At 36.8% G+C, this 25,180-nt stretch overlaps 2 protein-coding genes and 1 long non-coding RNA gene across 3 annotated transcripts in view; 1 reads left to right on the top strand and 2 right to left on the bottom strand.

The window, feature by feature from the left end:
* The window catches only part of LOC6053538 (protein encore), a 122,126-nt gene that overhangs the window by 30,363 nt on the left and 66,583 nt on the right, over window positions 1-25,180 (bottom strand).
* LOC119770787 lies at window positions 17,038-18,026 on the top strand. Its single transcript, XR_005278991.1, has 3 exons — window positions 17,038-17,310; window positions 17,390-17,704; window positions 17,767-18,026. It is a non-coding gene; the product is annotated as an uncharacterized LOC119770787 (long non-coding RNA).
* LOC119770786 lies at window positions 19,406-20,122 on the bottom strand. The gene has a single exon (XM_038266276.1). It carries the CDS (start codon window positions 19,850-19,852, stop codon window positions 19,502-19,504), a length of 351 nt encoding a protein of 116 aa, XP_038122204.1. The 5' UTR covers window positions 19,853-20,122; the 3' UTR covers window positions 19,406-19,501.

The following is a 25,180-nucleotide window of genomic DNA, read 5'->3' as shown; positions in this document are numbered from 1 at the left end:
CGCTCCTAATTCCTTAAGGGGTTACATACATGTAAATCGGAAAAAAATGTCAGAGGTTGGTTTGAGCACAAACTCATTTTTTTTAAATCCGTTTTCAGGACATTAAAATATAAATTTTCAACTATTTACAAAACAAATTTGAAGACATTTGGTTGTATCATTGTCGAGATACAGCTATATGAAGTTAGCATTTTCAAAAAACGAGTGCCACGATATCTCAACACTGCCTTGACCAAATCGGCTCAAAATTTTGGTGAAGACTCGTTAAACCGGTCCTGTGTGCATGATGAAGGCCGATTTTCAAACAGTTTATTTAAAAAAAAAGTTAAAATATTTTTATATCGTTGCACCCGTAAATCAACTCGGTGTTCAGAGAAAAACGCTCGCAAAGTTTGACAGTTCGCTTTGCGCATGGCCAAATTTTTAGCCTAAATTGTCTGTAACTTACTTTAAACATTAAATATCTTCATGAAACTTACAGGAGTGAATTCAGTGTTGAAAATCTGGCGACTATGATTAATTTTGCGATTAATCGCTGCCTGTTACACCCCACGAATAAGACTGCTGAGAATAATCTTTATTCTCAAATTGCCACGACTAGCTGTCATTCGTCAAGAGTGCTGTCGATGATTGTAACAACCCATGACTGCTGGCAGTAAAGGGGCAAGATTGGATCTTGATCGCAGCAAGTTGATGACTAAAGCCAATCATTCTAATTTTTATTCGTCTCTGCCACACCCAGCGATCAAGTGGCAGTCAGGAAAAACGAGATCAAAGCATACTCAGAGGGCCTTTCTTCAGGCAATCATTATTCGCTCGAAGAGATTTTTTTTCAACCTTGGGAGTGATTGAAAATCATCTAGCAACTTTTTTTTTTTTTGTAAAACTGTTGATAGAAATTTGCTTGCCCACTTCCTATTGAGTTATTTGTCACTCGATTTCAGTTGATAACGTATTTTATGAGCTGTAATTAAACGTCAAAGTGCTGATATGGCAACATTACAGGCACGATGGAGTTAGATGCTGACAGTTTTTCTGCTCCTTGTAATGTTATGTCGACCAGGTAAGCATTGATTGCTTCACGAAATTATATAACTTTGGAGACACATTCGATTTAGACCAAACATTCCTTCAGGGCCTTCAAGAAGGATAAGACCGGCATATGCCGTTTCATTTTGATGCATTTTTTGATTTTATCCAATTCAATTTACTGTTTATATTGAATTCAGATGGTCAGAAAATTTCATGACAAGGGTTACTCTGATAATTTAAAATATCAAATCTTTCTTATTGAAAGTAAAATATTACATTTGAGGTAAACTTTTTAAATAATAATTGGTATTATTTCATTTAAAAAAGATATCTATAGTTATTTTAAGACAAAAACAAAAGACAAAATAAAACAATTAGAAAATATTAAAAAAAAACTACTTTGATTAGATTAAAAGGATGTCAAAGAATGCAAACACATTTTGAGCATGAACCAGTATGACTTGTTTTTGAAAAACTATGTGTCATGAAAAATAGTAGTTTACGCAACAAGTTGCAAAAAGAGGATTTTTTCAGCACGAGTCGTACATTTATCCAACGAGGTTCACCGAGTTGGATAAATACGAAGAGTGCTGAAAAAATCAAGTTTTGCAACGAGTTCCATACAACATTTTTCGCAATTCCAAAAAACACACACTGAGTGAAATGTTATGTCAAATTTTCATGTATTTTGTCAATAAATCGTTAAAATCAAAAAAATGTTGAAAAGTGTTACTTTTCAAAACAAGTGCTGAAAAGTTCAACTTTTCAGCACCCATTTGAGTGCTGAAAAGTAGAACTTTTCAGCATTTATTTTGAAAAGTGTTGCTATTCGATTCTGTTATTTTTGGTAAAGAAAAGTAGGCTATTTCGTCGTTCAAGAATGACAGGAAAAGTAAATAGTTTCACGACGGAATTGCAAAAAAATAATTTATGCATAATTTTTTTTTCATTTTGACTTCATAATCATTGTTATTACAATCTCTAAATTGGGCACAGAGGCAAATTCAAAAGAAATCTTTTGAATGTGGAGTATGGATTCATTTTATTCACTGTCCAAACAAGTTGATAAAAAATATTCTTTATAAAAAATACCTGAGATTTATTTTTTGATTTAGTGAACGATTTGAAAGACAGCTTATACAATTTGAAGAATTATATATTTTTTGAAGTTATATTATTTTTTACATGTAGTCAAGCTATTAATTTTTGTTGAATATTAGATAATCAAAACCAAGCTCAGAAAAATTTTCAATAAATTTTAAGATTCCCAGGAAATCGGTTGAAAATTTACCGCTTTCCAGGATTTTGTAACCCCGGGAAATTGACGCTCCAAGATCGATTGAATATGGTATTTATTAAAGTGTAACTTTTTCCTGAAAACTACCTAGTGCAATTAAAAAAGTCAGCGTCGAATGTAAAAAAAAAACAAAAGTGTGAAAAACAAACATGAAAACTGAAACAACATGCCACAAAGTTAAACTATCGAAAACATCAAAGCTAACTATTTCGTCCTCCCCGAACTGCTTTCGCCAAGGGTGAAGTTCGTGCCCTGCTCCAAGGTTGGTAGTCTTTCACAAGTTGCCACCAACCAAGGTCAAACCGACCGGATCCTCGATCAAAAAGCTTCTCCGTCCGTTTCAATGCCACAGTGCGGTTCCACCTTCAAGGGTAAATTATGCCTAATTATGTGCGTGTGTATGAAAAGTATTAAGGCTATTAGAATTTCAAATGCGAGGGAGGGGGGACGAGGGGTTACAAATCGACCTTCACGGTTCACTTGGCCTCGGAATCGACCCCCCGGCCAGAGAGGGTCAACGCCGTCGTGGAAGACGACAAGTTGTATCTCAGTTTATGGAGGGGCATTTTGGCATTAAAATATAGCGTGCCAAGGAGCATTATTACCAAATAAATAAATTATTTTGGACATGACCGCAGCAGGACCGAACCGGCAGTCAGTATCTGTCTTGGAACAGTTCGAACAACCTGTCACGAAGCCGGAAAAGTGAAACATTTGTTTTGAATAATCCTAGTGATTATGAAGTCAGGCTGTGGGTTGATTTATTCGTTCAAATTAGGCTGCTGTTTCGTTCGAAACGGTTTCGTGAATTTATTTCACAAATTTTACTCCATAAAAATGGAATTGATAGGGAAGACCAAAGGACCTGACACAACGCCAAAAACAGGTACCGTGCTTTAAATTTTTTACGACCCCATATCTCGAGAGATGAGATCGGTTTCAATTTGGGGTTCACTTTCATTTTCAAGAGGTTTCCCCTCTCCCCCATCCTTTCCGGTAATAGAACCACTCCAATATACGGGATGGCCTTAGTTGAGCTTTGGTTTTTCGTCCCTTGGTCCACGCGCGCTGTTTTGGGACAAGGGTTACTCTGATAATTTAAAATATCAAATCTTTCTTATTGAAAGTAAAATATTACATTTGAGGTAAACTTTTTAAATAATAATTGGTATTATTTCATTTAAAAAAGATATCTATAGTTATTTTAAGACAAAAACAAAAGACAAAATAAAACAATTAGAAAATATTAAAAAAAAACTACTTTGATTAGATTAAAAGGATGTCAAAGAATGCAAACACATTTTGAGCATGAACCAGTATGACTTGTTTTTGAAAAACTATGTGTCATGAAAAATAGTAGTTTACGCAACAAGTTGCAAAGAGGATTTTTCAGCACGAGTCGTACATTTATCCAACGAGGTTCACCGAGTTGGATAAATACGAAGAGTGCTGAAAAATCAAGTTTTGCAACGAGTTCCATACAACATTTTCGCAATTCCAAAAACACACACTGAGTGAAATGTTATGTCAAATTTTCATGTATTTTGTCAATAAATCGTTAAAATCAAAAAATGTTGAAAAGTGTTACTTTTCGAAACAAGTGCTGAAAAGTTCAACTTTTCAGCACCCATTTGAGTGCTGAAAAGTAGAACTTTTCAGCATTTATTTTGAAAAGTGTTGCTATTCGATTCTGTTATTTTTGGTAAAGAAAAGTAGGCTATTTCGTCGTTCAAGAATGACAGGAAAAGTAAATAGTTTCACGACGGAATTGCAAAAAAATAATTTATGCATAATTTTTTTTTCATTTTGACTTCATAATCATTGTTATTACAATCTCTAAATTGGGCACAGAGGCAAATTCAAAAGAAATCTTTTGAATGTGGAGTATGGATTCATTTTATTCACTGTCCAAACAAGTTGATAAAAAATATTCTTTATAAAAAATACCTGAGATTTATTTTTTGATTTAGTGAACGATTTGAAAGACAGCTTATACAATTTGAAGAATTATATATTTTTTGAAGTTATATTATTTTTTACATGTAGTCAAGCTATTAATTTTTGTTGAATATTAGATAATCAAAACCAAGCTCAGAAAAATTTTCAATAAATTTTAAGATTCCCAGGAAATCGGTTGAAAATTTACCGCTTTCCAGGATTTTGTAACCCCGGGAAATTGGACGCTCCAAGATCGATTGAATATGGTATTTATTAAAGTGTAACTTTTTTCCTGAAAACTACCTAGTGCAATTAAAAAAGTCAGCGTCGAATGTAAAAAAAAAACAAAAGTGTGAAAAACAAACATGAAAACTGAAACAACATGCCACAAAGTTAAACTATCGAAAACATCAAAGCTAACTATTTCGTCCTCCCCGAACTGCTTTCGCCAAGGGTGAAGTTCGTGCCCTGCTCCAAGGTTGGTAGTCTTTCACAAGTTGCCACCAACCAAGGTCAAACCGACCGGATCCTCGATCAAAAAGCTTCTCCGTCCGTTTCAATGCCACAGTGCGGTTCCACCTTCAAGGGTAAATTATGCCTAATTATGTGCGTGTGTATGAAAAGTATTAAGGCTATTAGAATTTCAAATGCGAGGGAGGGGGGACGAGGGGTTACAAATCGACCTTCACGGTTCACTTGGCCTCGGAATCGACCCCCCCGGCCAGAGAGGGTCAACGCCGTCGTGGAAGACGACAAGTTGTATCTCAGTTTATGGAGGGGCATTTTGGCATTAAAATATAGCGTGCCAAGGAGCATTATTACCAAATAAATAAATTATTTTGGACATGACCGCAGCAGGACCGAACCGGCAGTCAGTATCTGTCTTGGAACAGTTCGAACAACCTGTCACGAAGCCGGAAAAGTGAAACATTTGTTTTGAATAATCCTAGTGATTATGAAGTCAGGCTGTGGGTTGATTTATTCGTTCAAATTAGGCTGCTGTTTCGTTCGAAACGGTTTCGTGAATTTATTTCACAAATTTTACTCCATAAAAATGGAATTGATAGGGAAGACCAAAGGACCTGACACAACGCCAAAAACAGGTACCGTGCTTTAAATTTTTTACGACCCCATATCTCGAGAGATGAGATCGGTTTCAATTTGGGGTTCACTTTCATTTTCAAGAGGTTTCCCCTCTCCCCCATCCTTTCCGGTAATAGAACCACTCCAATATACGGGATGGCCTTAGTTGAGCTTTGGTTTTTCGTCCCTTGGTCCACGCGCGCTGTTTTGATGGTTAACATTTACTGACTTTTTTTATTGAGAGCGTCAAGTGTTTTTGTTTCGACGTAAAAATTGGACCTTTTTTGATACACTTTAGAGATTTTGAATGCGCGTGTGGAAAAGAGTTAATAGAATGTTAAATTGATTTTCTCACGGTGTGATAATTCACGAAGAAATATAGCTGGACACTTTTCAAGTTTTGTTGGGGTTGTATCATACACTTTTCCCTTTAAAATAAGACATTTGCAAATATAAGTATCTCAAATCTCCCCTTTCGAATGCAATCTGGAAAATTAAGTTTCGTTATTCAAGATATTTTAGAGTTGCTTCCCAATCTTTTTGTTTTGAAAATGCGATTAAAAATTTTACAATCATCTCGCTTTAGGAATATCTAAACCACATGAAACGTCAAACCATTTCTCAAAAAATGCATCATCCCCAAAGAATTTCTCCTTCCTCAACAAAAACATAACATTTCACGTAACACGCTGCTCGTTTGTTTCCCAGGCTTTGTGTATTGTCGTGCTTAATAATGAAGGGGGAGAAGGTTTCATACCATGTTTTATCGACACACGCACTGACATTGACATTTAAAGTGTTGCCTCGAACGTGCTTGCTGCAGCAGTAGTTGTTGCCGTAGTGTGTTGGTATTCCAAATTGATGCTTTCTTGGAAATCCTTGCCCGGGATTTCCCTGTGCTAGACTGCTTCAAACTTCAGTAAATGATTATTTTTTAAATTGTTTTTTATTGATTGTTGAAACATAAATTTAGGTGTTTCAAGAAATAGTTTTAAAAGATTATTGTTTCAGTTGTGAACGTGACATTTCTTTATCTTAACTAAAGCAATACACTTTAATGGAGTCTACGAATCCAAAAGTTTGCGGGAATTTCCCGACTCATCAACAGACTGACTCTTTCTCTGCACGAAACAGGCAACTATTTTTTGTGTGACTACTTTTGTCACGGAATCACAGTTTGGAATTTATTGATCATAAACGACGATACGGCTGAGCTACCGACGATGTGTCGCAGAGATTGTTGGTTGGACTTCCGCAGGTTCTACAGACGGTTGATGTTTTTTATAATGGTTTATAGTGATGTGCAGAGCTGAAAATGTCAGGGGTCTTGACGCGAAAATCGGCGACGCATACACGATTTTTTGAGATCCATTCACTGAACCGCAAAACCGTGACATAAACAAACCCGACTAAGTCGTGAGTGCCCTAGCTCACTGAGCAGCTGCAACGCGAGGCAGTAGTCGACCAACGCTCATTCGACGTTGTACGCACACACATAAAGAAACAAGTTTTTACACAAAAAGTTGGTATTTATGCGTGGAAATGTAATTTTGAATATAAGTTATGGTTGTTTTAAGTGTTTTGCACAGTCTAGAACCATTCAATTGTTTAAAATAGTCAAAATAAGGTTTAGAGAGGATTTTACGAGTCAGTCATACGACACGAATTGAGTGAGTGTAGTTCGTTTGTTCACGTCTCTCATTCTCCAGCAGCCGACCGGCACGAGTCAGGCGGCAGTGGTTGAACGGACACAGTAGGCTTATAGTCAGATGCTAGCAGTGAACAGACATTTTGGTTTGCTTCATGTGTACGCTGGGTTAGAAACTTCTTGCAGGCCTGGTGATGTGTTTTTACAAAGGGGCAGTTCTCTAAGTTTTCGATCATTATTTTTTTTGTATATTTTAATCCGGCTTAAATTTTTTTGGTGCCTTCGGTATGCCCAAAGAATCCATTTTGCATCATTAGTTTGTCCAGATAATTTTCCATACAAATTTGGCTTTCCAAACAAAAATTTCATGAAACCGAAATCTAGCGTGACAAAATTGATAGCGGCCACACGTTAAGATTTAGAGCTTTGGTGTCTTCGGGACAAATGATCAGGGTCAATTGGGGCATCTTTTGGTATGGTGGACATTAGGGTGGTCCAAATTTTAGGGTGGTTCAGAATTTTTATTTTGACGGGATGACGAGATAGCGCTTTGGTGTCTTTAGAAAAGTTGTAGAGAACACCATTCTGAGCAACTTTGCTCAAGAGCACAAAGCTCTATCTTCAAACGGGAAGTTTCTAAAGCCATTTTTGTAATTTAGGTTGAAGTGATTATGAAAAAATGAGTTTTTTGAATTTATCAACTAGACATTTGTAGAGCTTATCAAAACACACATTTATCTTCCAAGAGAGCAAAAATCGGACCTTTAAAACTAAAGTTATAGCCAAAATACGACGAAAAAGACGCCATTTTGAAATGTGTATAACTCGAAAAGGTGGTGGAGTTTGACCTCGCTCTTAGAAGCATCTGAAAGTACACATTCTAGAGAACATTTGCTGAAAATATCTCGGAGGTCTTTTTTGTTTAACTTATTTAATCTCAATTTGAAAATGAGCATTTCTAATCGTTTTTTGCCCAGAACTTTTGATAAAATTGACCAAAATTCATTTTTCAAGAATAAAAATGTTCATTTTGACAAGCTCTACAATTGTCTAGAAGGGCCCAAAAGTGTACAAAATGATCTAGTTGTAAAAGAAGAAACAAGCTGAAATATTTCAGGAATCAACAAAATAATTAAATTTAATTTATAACTTTCGTTGTAAAAGTCCGATTTTCGCTCTCTTGGAAGATAAATGTATGTTTTAATAATCTCTACAAATGTCTAGAAGACGCCAACTCGCTACGACACAAGCCTGAGTTGATAAATTCAAAAAAATCATTTTTTCATAAACACTTCTACCTAAATTACAAAAATGGCTCTAGAAACTTCCCGTTTGAAGATAGTGCTTTGTGCTCTTGAGCAAAGTTGCTCAAAATGGTGTTCTCTACAACTTTTCTGAAGAAAAAATGTAGGTATGGATAAGGACTACACTGAATAAAAATGATAAACAAAAAAAATTGTTTGGTGATTTTTAATTTGCTTTTTTTTTACAAAAAACCAATTTCTCAAAACGCGTATTTTTTTTATTTTTTATGTTTTGGAGACAAAATTCCACATCTGTTCTAATCTAATCTAATCAGACCCTAGCGCAGCCAATCTTTCGAAGGGATCCTGGAGAGTGCCTTAGGTTAGATGACGCCTAGCACTCTTCTTGTCATTTATTAACATTTGTAGTGCGCCATTGCATCGGAATGCATCGAAACATCACAAGCGTTAAAGCGGGCAGGCCTACTGCGTAAAGCCGTATCGCAGAGATGACTCGTAATTGGGTTGAGTTTGAGCACTGAGTGTTCGAACAACAACACAATTCTGAATCGACAGGGGAGGAAGAAGCGTGGGGACACACCACCATACGCTCCTAGATTTTGGTTGTATTCGTTGGTACTCCGGGACCCTCTGGGATGGGACATTGTATTTCCACGAATGCCCTGGACACTATTTGCCGTAGTTATAGCGCCACAACTCGCTCTCTGTAACAGTATTCCTAATTCCAGTACACGCTCACCAAGTCGTCATGGCCTAGTGGTTAGCATTTTTGCTTACCAATCCAAAGGACGGAGGATCGAACCCCGCCTCGACCGACTTTGATTTTTCTTTCATATTCATCATTTCAGATTTCTATGTTCTCAACTTTCTCGTTGGGAGCAGATGGGAATCGAACCCAGAACCATTCGCTTACAAAGCGAACATCGTAACCAGTCAGCCACGGCCGCTCCTGGAGACAAAATTCCACATCTGTTTAGGGGACCATCCATAAACCACGTGAACAATTGGGGGGTATGGCGATTGTCCACGATCCATACAAAAAAGATTTTTTTTGTATGGACAATTGTCCACGAGGGGGGGGGGGGTTCGAGATTACCAAAAAAGTGTCGACGTGGTTTATGGATGGCCCTAGTTATTTTTTTAAATAGTGATTTGCAAATTTGCAATCGAAAAGTACTTTACAATTTTTTGATTAAGTACACCATTTTCAAAATATAGTCATTCAAAATTTAATTTTGTCCGATAAATCCCGATTTTTTTTCTGACTTTAAAAATATGAAATATTCTTATAATTTTTCGATCTTTTCGAAAACAATACATATTTTGAAAATAAAGACCAACATTTCAAAAGGATGTAATTTTGTTATTTAATTTGAGAATAAAACCTATTCTCAGCAGTCTTATTCGGTCTTATTCGTGAGAGGTAACAGGCAGCGATTAATCGCAAAATTAATCATGCCATTAACCATATGCAGCTGAAAAAATTGAAAAATATCTAAGGGTAATTCTCTACCAACTCACACGAAATCGGAAAAAGTTGCCCCGACCCCTCTTCGATTTGCGTGAAACTTTGTCCTAAGGGGTAACTTTTGTCCCTGATCACGAATCCGAGGTCCGTTTTTTGATATCTCGTGACGGAGGGGCGGTACGACCCCTTCCATTTTTGAACATGCGAAAAAAGAGGTGTTTTTCAACAATTTGCAGCCTGAAACGGTGATGAGATAGAAATTTGGTGTCAAAGGGACTTTTATGTAAAATTAGACGCCCGATTTGATGGCGTACTCAGAATTCCGAAAAACGTATTTTCATCGAAAAAAACACTAAAAAGTTTTAAACATTCTCCCATTTTCCGTTACTCGACTGTAAAAAATTTTGGAACATGTCATTTTATGGGAAATTTAATGTACTTTTCGAATCTACATTGTCCCAGAAGGTCATTTTTTCATTTAGAACAAAATTTTTCATTTTAAAATTTCGTGTTTTTCTAACTTTGCAGGGTTATTTTTAGAGTGTAACAATGTTCTACAAAGTTGTAGAGCAGACAATTACAAAATTTTGATGTATAGACATAAGGGTTTGCTTATAAACATCACGAGTTATCGCGATTTTACGAAAAAAAGTTTTGAAAAAGTTAATTTTTGCGTTTCTCTTTGTTTCGTCGTCCGTGTCTGTCGCGGGTGACCATGAATGGCCATGATCGATGACGACCAACTTTTTCAAAACTTTTTTTCGTAAAATCGCGATAACTCGTGATGGTTATAAGCAAACCCCTTATGTCTATATATCAAAATTTTTGCAATTGTCTGCTCTACAACTTTGTGGAACATTGTTACACTCTAAAAAATAACCCTGCAAAGTTAGAAAAAACACGAAATTTTAAAATGAAAAATTTTGTTCTAAATGAAAAAATGACCCTTCTGGGACAATGTAGATTCGAAAAGTACATTAAATTTCCCATAAAATGACATGTTCCAAAATTTTTTACAGTCGAGTAGTGCGTCCATCCCGGGAATTCCCGGGACAAAAATCCCGGGATTTTTCCAAAACCGGGAATTCCCGAATCTCGGGATTTTTCATATTTTGTCCCGGGAATTCCCGAAATTGAAAACATATCAAATTTTGGTCTAGAAATTCAGATTTGGTTGTGAAAATTAGTAATCGATAAGCATTTTAAAGCATTAAAATTTTTATTCGGCATATGACAACATTAATTTGGCAGGGAAAATTGTTAAAATTTTTGTTTACAGATCCGCAAAATGCTTTGCGCCTAAGATATTTTCTACTAAATTTTATTTATTTAAAAAAGACTTATTATTATATTCACGTTCATTTATGACTTTAAACTTGAAAAAAGCATAATATTTTAAAAATTATTTAACTTTTCATCATAAACCGGCATCTGGAGCAAATCAGGAAAAAGTAACGAATTAAGACAGCTGTTTAAGCTAATTTGTTTTTGAATAATGTTCTGATTGTTTTGATTGATTTCGATTACAACAGGAACAGATCAAAACAATTAGTACACAAATTTCCAAATTTATTGCTCTAAAATCTCCTGTACCTATTCAGACTGTAGTCCCGATTATCCCCAGTTGGTAGTTGATTGGTAGTGACTTAAAGATAATTTTTAAAATATGTTTTTAAATATAAAACATAAAATTCGAAACTTATCCAAAGTGTTACATTGTCTGGTATAATTTTATTTCTTGTTGTTTTAGACACTTTCAATGAAATTGTATAAGCTTTTGTAGTTATATTATATAAATAAAAAATAAAGAAATATATTCAAAATTCTGGTTCAATTAAATTCCAAAGCACATCAAAGAACACATTTTTAAATTGTGTTTTACACTATCTAAAGACTGCTGTCCATGTTCAGATTGAAGTGTAGCTTATCACCATTAACAGTTTTGAGCTAATTCTATGATTTAAGCTAGAAAAACGTAACAAATATAATGAAAACATAGATTTTATGACTGCTGCAAAAATTTCCCGGGATCCCGGGAATTCCCGGGATTCAAAAAATATTTTTCCCGTTTCCCGGGAAATTCAAAACCCGGGAAAATTGGACGCCCTACAGTCGAGTAACGGAAAATGGGAGAATTTTTAAAACTTTTTTAGTGTTTTTTTCGATAAAAAATACGTTTATTCGGAATTCTGAGTACGCCATCGAATCGGGCGTCTAATTTTACACAAAAGTCCCTTTGACACCAAATTTCTATCTCATCACCGTTTCAGGCTGCAAATTATTGAAAAACACCTCTTTTTTCACATGTTCAAAAATGGAAGGGGTCGTACCGCCCCTCCGTCACGAGATATCAAAAAACGGACCTCGGATTCGTGATCAGGGACAAAAGTTACCCCTTAGGACAAAGTTTCACGCAAATCGAAGAGGGGTCGGGGCAACTGCTGTGTGAGTTGGCGGAGAATTACCCCTAAGAATTCATGCTAAGATAATTCTAAAGTTATACGTTGGTACTTTCCCGATCTGGGATCCTGAGGTATATTTTTCAATAAACTTCAAAGTATCCCGTTTGATTGATTAAAATATTTACAATTGATTGTTAAAATTTTTACAATGAAAATTTTATTCCATTTTCATTTTTTTCCCAGTTTTTGGAAAACTACAGGTTGACTAAAAATTTTACCACATACGAACATCACTCGATCTCCACGGAATTTATTTTCTCAAAATTCGAGGGTTGGAGATAGACGAGTTCTGTCAACATGAATCGATATAGCGTCGAAAATCAATGCAGTTTGATTTTTTGGCGATTTTTCCGATTAATATTCATGCTGTATCGTCTTATTTACGACGATGAAAATGACGTCCAGCCATAAAGTAAAACCTATACCTTTCTTTAGTAAGAAAGGCAAAAAACATCTCTTTAAATTTTGTCGCAATTCGACTCGCTAACCAAATAATCACCATCATAATGCATCATTTGATTTCGCACCAAGCTGACAAATAACTGAGGAATGCAAAAAGGATTGTGTCATAAACCCCAAAAATTAAAGGTCCTAGTGCCTTCTCCCCACCACAATACAAATTTCTCCAATATTTCCATTCTTTCCGTGCGACTTCCCCGAAATGTGGATGATTTTCACTTCCATTTTCATAATTAATCACTACCACTCTCTCGTCACCACCACCATCAACCCCCTAAACCACATCCGAGACCACTTCCTGCAGCCGCGGTGGTGGTGTAAGTACTAATTTTCCAATGTTTTCCCGATCGAACACAAAAGGAGAGCAACCTTGGTGGAAGTCAAAAACAAGGGGGAAAAGGGCACGCTGGCAAAGCTGGTATGTGTGCCGCCACGGCTGGACTGTGTGACTGAAAAGCACTTATTTTTGCCATCGATCCAGCTGAAACACAATGTTAAGGTCACACGTAGGGTAGATGCGTTGATTTTGGGCATTTGGTTTTTGGACGCTTATTCTTTCAAAAAATATAATATTAGGTTTAAGATGAAAATACACCTTGAGTAAAATATACAAAATCAGTCCTACAAAATAAGAGGAAATGTTATGAAGTGTTAATTTCGCATAGCAGTGTTGAAATATTTATAGATTTTTTAGTTTTGACTGAATTAGGAAGAAGCTAAAGCTTAACTTACAAAAAACATATCTCTCTAATTTTGTTCGCAATTTTTGTACAATTTCTGCCTCACCATTACCATCATGTGCATCAAAGTGTTGCCAAGTAATTTTTTTTTTAATTGCAGTTTGCAGTGCTTTCATTTGTGTGTTAAAAAGTTCAACTTTTCCGCAGTTGTTTCGAAAAATAATGCATTTCACCGAAAAGTCCAATTCAAGGTAGCTTTCGACATAAACTGTGAAAAATATTTGCAATGGCCTTAATGAAATAAAATAAAAACCGTGTACCCTAAAACGGGGTGACTTTGATAGCCGGGTGGTTTTGATAGGTTTGCGATTTTTCCGCAAAATGAAGAGTACAATTAAAATACGTACGAATTGTTTAGAATCATACTGACCGTGGTAGAGATTGAACACTTTTTTACCACGGTTAGTATGATTACCTCAAAAAGAACCTTTCATAAAATTTTGAAAAGTTTAAAAAGTTAGTTATTTATAGTTAAGAAAATGTTGATGAAAGTCATTGTTTAAAAGTTCTCAAAGTGTCATAATTTTGTCAATGAACGTGATTTTGAATCGGAAAACGGAATTCATTTTCGGATTCTTTGGACAATTTTCTACTAGGAGAAGGGTAAATAAGTTTTTAAATAATAAATAATATGTTTTTTGAAAAACAATTCAGTATAAAATACAATATAAAACAGTAATTTTATAAACAAACCCAGTTTTAACAAATTTCACGCCAAATTCCGGTTTTTTTTTCTCAATTTTACCTAAAATTTATATGTATTTTGTTAAAAAGCTTATAAACTTAGTTAACTAAATATAAACATTGTTTTTTTTCTTAAAAACTATATCAGCTACTTTAGTGATGGTACCCTTGACATAATAATGTAATTTGAACACACTAAATCTGATTTTAACAAGAAATACGTTACTTAATCCACCTTCAGGTGGTTAGCGCCTTCCTCACATTTAAAGGGTGCTATCCAAAATGCAAAAAGTGCGTAAATAACACTTAAGTGCATATAACTTTTGATAGGGTTGTCAGATCTTCAATGTTTTGGACGCGTTAGATGTCTTGTGAATACCCATCCTGCGATAGGTCGCATGAGCGATCCGGACAACGTTTCCATCAAAATATCTGAGATCCGGCCTCAAAAAGGTGCATAAGTAACTCTGAAGTGCTTATAGCTTTTGATAGGGTTGTCAGATCTTCAATGTCTTGGACGCGTTGAAAAGATCCCTTCCTAAAAATGTATAGCATAACGGGTTTTCTTACAAAAACCACCCTTTTTACAATCTTCCGGACTTTTGTTAAATTTGTTTTTTTAGCATAACTTTTGAAGTACTAAACTTAACTTTATCATTTTTAATAGCGACTTATGGGACCCCAAGACGGATCGAATGACGCCAAAACGGACAAAATCGGTTCAGCCAATGTCGAGATAATCGAGTGACAATTTTTTGATCAACATCCCACCACACACATAGACATTTGCTCAGAATTTGATTTTGAGTCGATAGGTATACACACGGGATTGAAACTCGTCTGAAAAACCTGTATCATTTTCTCATTCGAAACAGTGGCGCCACGTGGTGGTAGCTGCCCTGTTTATTACACTGTGAAATTTTCCATGGCCAATCCAAGGAACCAGAAGGTGACAACAGAAATGTCCGTCCAAAAGTGGTGCTGCAAAAAACTTATTATTTTTAACAAATTTTCGAACAAATCAGCGACGAATTACAAGTTTGACAGTCGAACTATACTTAAAAGTTGGTTTTGTTATTTGTTTTTGCAAAACCGCATATTTTTAACGAAAGTGCCAAAAATATTCGTAATCACCTTTTGCCTCTTGGTGGCGCTTTGTGTTAGTATGTGTGAGGTCGATGTTTGCGGACGTACACGCAGAACACAGAACAGTGAGAACTAGCGAAAATGCCTCACTTTCTTCTGATACAAGTCGCCATATTGAAATTGCTTGAAGATTCATACCCGTGGTATACATGAAGGTGGGTCTAGGAGGTCTAATTGAGAAGTTCATTTTTCGAGTGATTTTATAGCCTTTCCTCAGTAACGTGAGGAAGGCAAAACTATGACTATCAAAGTCACCCCAGAATTCAAACTAAAAATTTTTAAAGTGACTATTTTTTAAAACACTTTTGAAAAAACTATTTATGAAAATTAGTGCATTGACTTTGTGTGGCCTACCCCAGTATATGTTTAAAAAAAATCTTGGGAAAAACCTTCCCAGTAAGAAAATATTCCAAAAATAAATTTAAATGCTATCAATGTCACCCCGGTTTACGGTACCTATGGAATACACATTATTGGTAATGCAATTGTTAAACAGGTGTGATAATTTTGAATTATTCTGATATTTTTCTTCGTACGTTGAAAACCCATAAATGTCAGGTTCTGGCAACCCGGCCAGATTGAAATTCTGCAAAAAACACAGTTTTTTAAATCACAATAGAAAACATAAAAGATATCACAACAAAAGCCCAAGTCCCAAATCGGACAATTCAATTGTCCGCATGGCTTTCTGAGGGCAAAAAAAGCTTTTCTCCAATAACTGTCCTTGAAGAGTGCATCAGCAGCATGCCATCACCGCCATAACAAAAGAGAGTGTGCTGTTTCCCTATATGTCAAGAGGAGTTCCTTATTGTGGGACGAAAAGGAAAATCCCACCCACCCCACACTTACACTCAGGGGAGCAGCAAAGCGTGTATAAGTATGCTAATTTTTCGGTACTTTCACCGCAGCACATGTATGAACCGAACCATCACATGTTCGTAAAACGGACATTGGATTTCGAGGACGAGCAGCTGGTTCAAGTAGCTGTAGGGTAGAGGTACCAAGTTTCGACACAATGCTGATAGAACGAAATTAGGTACGCGACTAGGTCCAATAGAGGTTCCTCGTCCCCTTCAAGTTTCCACTCAGTGCGGCAGTGATGACTCTCCAAGGAGCAATTGGCATGAAAATTGTCGATGATTATTTTTTTCCTTCTTCGTTTTGTTGGAATTTGATTGAATGTGAAACTTTAACCATTCTTCTGCAAGCGAGTACTTTTGCTCTATAAAGCACTTCCCAATTGCTCGAAAAAAACAATTCAAAACAGCTGAGGACGAACAGTTATAATCTTGCCCTCGAGGGTGAAAAAAGAAAACTTTTATTTTTCTTAATTCGCGCGGCGCAGCGTGTGGCAAACAAAGTGAAACAGTAATAAAGCTTGAAAAAAGGTAAACGGTTGCGATGAATTATGCAAGCATTTCTAGAGTAAATTTTCAAAAGGTCCTATGTGCAAAATCCTCATTCTGAGAAATTTCATGTCGAAGTTTTGTGGAACATTTTTAAATCCTATTTAAACACGGTTGAGTATTGATCAATTCTAAAAACGCCCAAATGAACCTAAAATGATGCTTTTTATGTGTGATTAACGGAAATAATCAAAAGTCTAGTTTAAACTGATTTTTGAAGCAATTTGTTTCATACGACCTGTTAGTGCACATAGGACACGTTTCATAGGACAAATTTTGCACATAAGACATAACACATTGGACCAAACTCGTGTAGCATTGCACATAGGACTTTTTCAGATTAACTTTAAATCCTGATTTAAAAATAACAACTTTTATAATAACTATGATCACCCAATCCTGGCGCAACGTGTAGGTAACAGCTGATTGATAGCATGAAATGTTTCAATGCTTCCAGCGCGAAAGAGAGAAACCGTTAGGAGAACGAAACAACCAATCAGCGCTCTCGTCCACAACTGTCAGATAGGTTCCTGGCAAATCATCCTATCCGGCAATGTAAATAATATTTTGCAGAGTACGCATAGAACTCTTCGTGTTTTGAAAATTGTGGTTGTTTTTTTTTTTTTGCTTTTTGCCGTTTTTAAGTGTTTTAATGTTGTAAAGCTGAATAACTTGTGTTAAGGTAAGTTTTTTTTTCGAGTTTCCGGTACGGTGACAGCTCATTATTTGTTCGTTTTTTTCCTGCTTAATTTTTATTACAGATCTCGTCGGAAAACTACTTAGCTTGTCCAAATCTCGGTCAACTGTTTACAAATCCATGACGCAACAATAAGGATGATTTTGGGCGGGTTCGCGGCCACGCAATGCATCAAGTCGATTTAAATTTTCCAAACAGGGAGACGATTACGACTTGGCAAAAAATTACCCGGACGGTAGCCAGCAACGAGCGGAAAGCCTAGAACAAGATGACCATCAACAAGTGCCGTCAACAGCCACAGGTCGTGATGTTGCTGTTCATCTGATGCTGATCTTTAACATGGACTTGAAAAATCTATGTACTAACTGCTTCAAGTCTGGTTTGTGGAATCGTTTTGAAAATTACCAAAACAATCTCTTAATTCAAAAAATCTCTTTCCAGAATGGTCATGACCGAGTACACCGAGCGGAAGAAGATGTCGAGCGACCGGATATGCATGGCCATTCCAAGCCGGTGAACAGGGTCAAGGTCGTCGGTCTGGCAAGTCCGTATCATTTTGCTCGATCCGGTCGATTGTTCGACTGCCAAAAGCATCGAGGAGGGAATCGTCTCCACCGCGACATGCTTAAACCTGAACGGCGTCCTGTTGAAGACGGTGCTGGATCTAGTTTCCCACACTGGTAACCTGTTACGGATCAACACCGGATTAAACTTTGATCGTGTCCAGACTTTTGGGGCTGAGCATCTTTGTGATAGAAACTGTTAACCGTTAGCGTACGCGTGCAGTGCGCCAAAGATTACATTTTGACCAATATTCGATATTTGATTGACGACGTTGTAGGGTCTAAACGGTGGAAAAAGAGTGCACCTTTCGAGGCACGTTTCGTGATGTTGTCCGGCAATGGTTCCGTTTACAAGTCTTGCCAACAAACAAAACCCACATCTTTACGTTCGAGACCATCCCCAGTTCCTGTAGGGGATTCGGGGCCTCAAAAAGTACTTTGATGCAATTATTGTATAAATAAAATGAATAGAAGTAGCATTATTCTTTTCATTTAACATATTTTTTTTATTAACAGGAATAAAAACATACAAGAACATGAAATTTTATGAACTGCTCTGCATTTCTATTTAATTTGGTGTTCCCTATTCAGCGTTGTTTTGAAATTGTCTTTTTGCAATTCCGTCGCGACACTACTTAATTGGCCTGTCATTATGCCTACTTTTCTCTACCAAAAGAAACAGAATCAAATAGTAACACTTTTCAAAATAAATGCTGAAAAGTTCTAGTGAACTTTTCAGCACTTATTTCGAAAAGTAATACTGTTATTTTTTTATTTAATTGAAAAAACTACATGAACATTTCACTTATAATTCCATTCACAGGGTGTTTTTTTGAATTGCAAAAAACTTGATTTTTTCAGAGCGAGTCGTACATTTATCCAACTCGGTGAACCTCGTTGGGTAAATGTACGTGAATAAAAACTTTTTTTTTACAGGTTTTTGGCGGTTTCTTGAAACTATATTAGATTTTGCATTATTATCGCATTTTTGACAGTATTACATTTATGTTATTTGTCCACGCAGTAAGCACCAGCATTCATCGTCGACTCTTGTCATTACGGAACCGCTATTTTGTTCAAATTGATCATTCCATCCAACCTGTGAACCTGCGCTGACGGACAACAATTTCTGGGTGGTTGTAAACTGCGTGTTGAGAGGATCTGAACCCTGCTTTCTAGCTAATTACCTTCGTCAGGTAGCAGGTACTGGTCAATCTGCTAGTTAATTTGACCGTCTCTCCTTTCGTTTACCATCGTGCTCCTAGTTGTGCCGTCTCCGGTGATTATTGCCATCCAGCGGTTCTTTGACGCAAAAGTTAGAATTTAGAAGGAGCGTTTTCAGCAGAGTGATCTGCTGTACGTTACTCAGCTGGTCTAGTTGGCGTTCCCCTGGAAGATGGAATACCAGCGCTTGAAACACGTGTGGCAACAGCTAGACGACGGACATGACCGCGCATGTGTGTGTGAGTTCAACTTACACGCGATTGCTGCCTAAATGAAGTACTAAACATACAGGATTTTCTCAAACTTAATTTATTTATATTCCTGGTTTTGTTTTATTCAACACTCTCCCTCAACGCGCTATGTATCACTTAAGTAAACCATACGCTTGATCAGCTCATTGATCTTTTCCTTGCGGTTGCCAAAGTCTCCGTCTTCGCCGTAGTGGTTGTACTTGCGCCAGTCACAGGTCGGAGTGTTGAGGCTTGTACGCGGCACGCAGCATCTGCTCGATCACGCGAAGAAGTCCGTAGTCGGGATTCGGTTGTATCGGTGCTTGGCGAACTTAAGCAAGCCCCAGGTGATGTCGGGGCGGTGATACGCAGCAAGTTCTTGGTGACTTTGTTCAGCTTGATAATGATACCACAGATACGCATGACGAAGGCAACCTTCGGCTCGCCCGGAATGTAGATGTTTCCGGCCTTCTTAACCTCGCGCGCCTTGTCCACCACCTCATGCTCCATGCGGGCATACTTCTTGGTGTACTTGGCCGCGCGCAGCAGGATCTACCTAACGCGGAGTAGCTTGACGGCCTGCAGCTAGCGGCGCAGATTTTCCGGGTGGGCCAACAACTTAGCCTTCGTTGCCTTCAGCTTGGATTCTGGCACCGCAGGCAGTTTTAGGGATTCCTTGGAACGTAGACGATTGCCCGCTTCCAACACTTCGTTCCACTCATTCCAGAATTCCACTCGAGATGATCCGAATCGGCCACCGAAAATTTCGTTCGAAATGTGCTGTATTTGAAGGTGTGAGTTTAGCAATTGTTCACAGTAGGAAAATACCGAGAAACTTACCACTAGCGGTACGATCAGCGTAACATCGAAGAATGATGTCACTATACTCGCCAGCAACACTGCTGAGCGCAGTAAAACATCAGCAAGTAATTTCACACCAGAACAGCACCCGCGACCAACAGCTGGAGACGGCAACTTCCGGATAAGTATCTTGTTCGAGTTCTGCTTGTATTGGGCTACGGTTCCGTGCCGGACATAATGCGGCGTTTTGCACACCTCGACACTTCTGGGAAAAATTAAACAAACAAAAAATAATTATCACTCTCACTTTAAAACCTGTTAAAACTCTCTCCAAATCACTCCACTCCTTCAACAAAAAAAAACTGACTTATCTATTTTATGAAGACTTACCTCCATCAACGAAAAATCGCCTTTAAAAACAACAAAAAACTAAACCGTACAAAACGACCTATATGCACAAATTTTATGATTTTTTATGCTGCCTTGTTGGTGTTATGCTCCCAAGTTTTTGGGTGGTAGTATCTGTCAAATTCGAGAGAAGTAGCCATGGGCGTGTTTGGACGTAATTTTTTTTCGCTGCCGTAAATTTGACGTTTTCTTCGGGGTTTTTTTTTCAAGTTATTTCTCGTTGGCATCTTTTGGCCAATTTTTACAAAATTCCACGACGGTTTCGGATTTGTTCTTCGGTTGACTTTATTCTGTAAGAGAATCTTTCTGTGGCTGAAGACAAAAGTGAAGCTCTCCGTGAACCTTTTAGTATGGCGGAACGGTGAAGATTTCCTGATGGTTCCAGCCTTTCCGGCAAAGCCAGAAGCTATTTGCAACCTGCGGAGCCTGTTCCTTCACTTATACAGCCCCTAAATGGAAGCAGATTCTATTTGATTCGGTTAGTCGACTGAAAACTATCAAGAACCCAGAGAAGGTGACGTCAGGCTGTGTCCAATTCCGGTTGCAGGAAAATGAAGATTGAAGCTGCTTATTGAAGATATCCAGGTTTTGGTGAGATCTTTCCATAATTTTTTGTAATGTTTTTTTTCCATGCCATACCAATATAAATTATATGCTATTGATTAAATGAAATATCTTTCCTACCCCTTCTCCATCTTCCATTTTCCCAATCCCCATTTCTCCATTTCCACGAACCCCATTATTTGCCAAATTTACACTTACACATCCAACCACAACTGATTCGGAGCGTTTGGTACGGTATGTCCACGCATCCTTCCTCCCCTGTAGATTCTGTGAAATGTGATCCGTTCACAGAATCCTCTCTGCGGTAAACACAACGCAGTAGGGCTGGCCGCTTTAATTTTTGCAATTCATTTTCGGGTGTTCTCGGATGTACTGCAATTATTAATAATGACAAGAAAAGTGCTTGGGGCGTAATCTAATCGCAAGACTTTCCAGCATGCTTTCATCGGACTGGCTGCGTTTGTGTTAGATTAGATTAGATTAGATTAGGTAGTATCTGTCAAATTCGAGAGAGTGCAGATAGGTTGAATTGAGGGCTTTTGTTAATTTGATTTGGTTAACCGCGGTGGATTTTCTTGAAATAATTCGAACTGTCAAATATCCACCAAAGCATCTACCGGTGGATATTTTTCTACCACAGATTTTTGTGCGATCAATGTGGTAGATGCTTTGGTGAATTTTTGACAGTTCGAATTATTTCAAGAAAATCCACCGCGGTTAACCAAATCAAATTAACAAAAGCCCTTTGAACTTCTCTCTTTTGCTTTGACAGCATTGAAACATTTCATGCTCTCTTCCAGCTGATGACTACACGTTGTGCGTGGATTGTACAAACATGAAGATTGTAAAGTATTCATGTTTTATAATTTTATTAAAAAACGACTTATACATATTTTCAAATAAACTCAATAAACATGTACATAGGTCATTTTGATATGAACGTATGTGCGTCAGCATTAAAAATTATATTAATGTTTCATAGGTTGATTTGTTACGGTTCTATGTGCACGTTTCACTCGATTGCACATAGGACTCCCGTGGTAAAACAACCTATATTTATTTGGTGTAGAATTTATTAAGAATGCTTTTAGGTTGTTTTATATTTTATCAATAACTTTAAAAATAAAAGGCTTTGAAGAAATTGGATTAGCGGTGAGTGTAGTTTCCAGCTTGCAGAATGTAATGCAATAAATAACTCAGTTTGTTTACTTTTGTCGCATAGGACCTTTTGAAAATTTACTCTAGATTTCAACATTCGTTAGTTAGTCAACAAACGGCGAAGAAAGGATGTACGACAGGGTGTTGTTTTTATTATCGCAGATGAAGTCTTAAAGGGAAGGTTCTTTGGCGCGCAAAATTGTACATAACAGAGCAGAGGTCTCGTGAGAAAAAAACTGTTTAGAAACTTGATCGTAGGGAAACCTGAGTTTTAGGGTAAAATATACACAGTTGACTACCTATTAGGGTGCCCAGAAAAATGACCCCCTGCTCCACAAGCGGAAAACGGTTTATTGGGTTATTTTAAGCATCTGTGCAAATTTTGAGCGAAATTGGTTGAGATTAACCCATTGATACCCGAGCCTAAAGCTGGTGAAAAAAATGTTTTTCATACAAAATTTACTTTTTTAAATCGCTAATAACCTTTCAGGATTAAGTTTTACAGCTTTGGTATGTTCTACAAAGTTGTAGAGCATTAAATTTCCAATGAGAATCTCACTTTTGGGAATATTTGGATGTAATTAGCGCACCGTGTAGACCAAACTGTCAGATAATTGGGTTTTCCATACATTTTTTCGATTTTTCCCATACAAACTTCACCCCCGAGTATCAATGGGTAAATGTTAACCGATTTTGCTCATATTTGGCCCAGAGTCCTAAAATAGGTCAAGGAACAATATTCAGCTTGTGGACCGAGGTTTTGAGAAAAAGTCCCGTATTCTGGGCCCCCTACTGTCCATACAAATATGGTACGTAAATATTCAAACCGCTGTAGCTTTTGTGAGCATTTTCTGATCAATTTGGTGTCTTCGGCAAAGTTGTAGGTATTGTTGAGGACTATTCAGAAAAAAATAGGTACACGGAAAAAAATATTTGCAGATTTTTGTTAATAATTTCAATTTCCCAAAATAGGTATTTTTTGATTTTCGAAATTTTTTGATATGTTTTAGGGGACAAAAACATGCAACTTTTGAGCCATAGAGAAACATGATCAACAAATCTGCCGTTGAGTTATAGATTTTTGAAAAAAATGTGATTTTTGGAAAAAAATTGAAATTTCATGCAAAAGCAAATTTGACGCAATTTTTAAATGTAAAATTGAATTTACAATCAAAATGTTAGTATTGATTCAAAAAATTGCTAAATATTGTTTTTTTTTTCGAAAAGATCGGAGAATTTCACGAAAGTTTCATGTTTTAACATTGAAAATCGGACCATTAGTTGCAGATATCGACATTAGAAAAGGAAGGACACTATTTGTTCCCAGAGGTATATTTTTTCATAAGGATCCTTAAACTCTAAAAATGAACACAAAAAAAAAAATTAAACAAAAACAAAATGTCATAGGGGTCATTCCATCTCAACTGTGCACGAAAAAGTGCAAATTTGAAAATTACCCTCTCCGATCCTGCTCAAATTTGGCAGAGCTGTTGATACTATCAAAACATTGAAGAATCCCGAATTTCATCCAAATCGGACCACCCTCCATTTTTGTACCTCCCCAAAAAATTGACTTTTTGGCGATTTTTGACCAAACCTCCTAGTTTCAAACGGCGATAGCTCAGGAACCACAAATCTCAGAAGGTCGGTCTTAGACCCAATTTTGAAGGAAATTGGACGTAGAATCCATTTCCGTGATCAAAATTTTGATTAATTTATTTTTTCTACCTGTATTGCGCAATTGAAAACTTTAAACGGCCGTATCTCAAAACACCCCAACTTATTTTTTTGATTTGACCTCGCCATCGTGTTCCCCGGCCAATTTTACATAAGAATCACTTATCGACAGAAATGAATATGTTTCGTTCCAGAGATATCGAATTTTAAAGTTTTGTGTTTTCTAGATTACCTACATCAGCTTCATTCGCCGCATCTGCTAGAAGCACACAGGCGAGCTGATCAATAACTGCTACCTGGTGTTCTGGGAGATGATTAATTTAATTTATATTTTTATAATTTTGCGCAAATATTTATTCAAATGGCTAATAGGGGAAATTCTCGTATGTTTGCCAGGTTAAGTCCTCGCTCCTAGTTTCATCCAATTTGCTCATTTTCACTATTTGAACAACAAAATTTGCAAAACTTTTGATAGAAACTTGCTTGTTCACTTCTCATTGAGCTATTTATCACTCGATTTCAGATGAAAACGCTTTTAATAAGCTATGGCAACATTAGAGGAACGCTGAAATTAGATGCTGTTCCCCTACCTTGATCAATCTATTTTTGTGAAAGGAATATTTATTGGGTTATTTTGAATGCACCGTTTTTTACGTGTTGCTAACCGTTTTAGAGTACCTTCGAGGCCATGACTAGGGCCTTTGTCATGGGCGGTAGCAAAATAGTGCCATTCAGCAAAACCCCAAAACCTGCTTTATTATTATTATTATTATTATTATTATTATTATTATTATTATAGTTTATTATTGACACTTTGCCATAATTTGGCAAATCTGATTTATGGTTTAAAAGATTGATCATATTAAATCAATTTTTATATTGTGAGCCAGCTCCATTTGATTAAATGATGATTTTGGTCAAGGTACATTTAATAAAAAAATATTCCTTTTACGTGAGGACAGCAGCCGTATTGTGTTCCAAGAATCTAAGAATTAAAGAAGAAAAAAAACTGTAGTTCGGACGGTGTCAAAATCATCGCAACTAAATTTGGGGAATTAGCCACTTTGCAGCAGATCAAACTTTGTTATTTTCTTAATTTGGTGGAGATGAAAAGGATTTCTGGAAGGTATCCAGAAATCCTTTCATACTCCACTAGAGTACAACGTATAAACAATTTTTTTTCATATGTTTTACTCAATAATGTATCGTGCACTTATTGTTCAGTGTTAC

Source organism: Culex quinquefasciatus, chromosome 3, assembly GCF_015732765.1.
Source record: "Culex quinquefasciatus strain JHB chromosome 3, VPISU_Cqui_1.0_pri_paternal, whole genome shotgun sequence".
Classification (NCBI taxonomy): Eukaryota; Metazoa; Arthropoda; class Insecta; order Diptera; family Culicidae; genus Culex; species Culex quinquefasciatus.
The sequence above is the reverse complement of the archived record's forward strand: the minus strand, read 5'-3'. Positions and strand labels throughout refer to the sequence as shown.

What these genes read in the sequence shown, in the direction of transcription:
- LOC119770786 (XM_038266276.1), bottom strand. Translation starts at nt 19,852, where the DNA reads ATGGAGCATGAGGTGGTGGACAAGGCGCGCGAGGTTAAGAAGGCCGGA.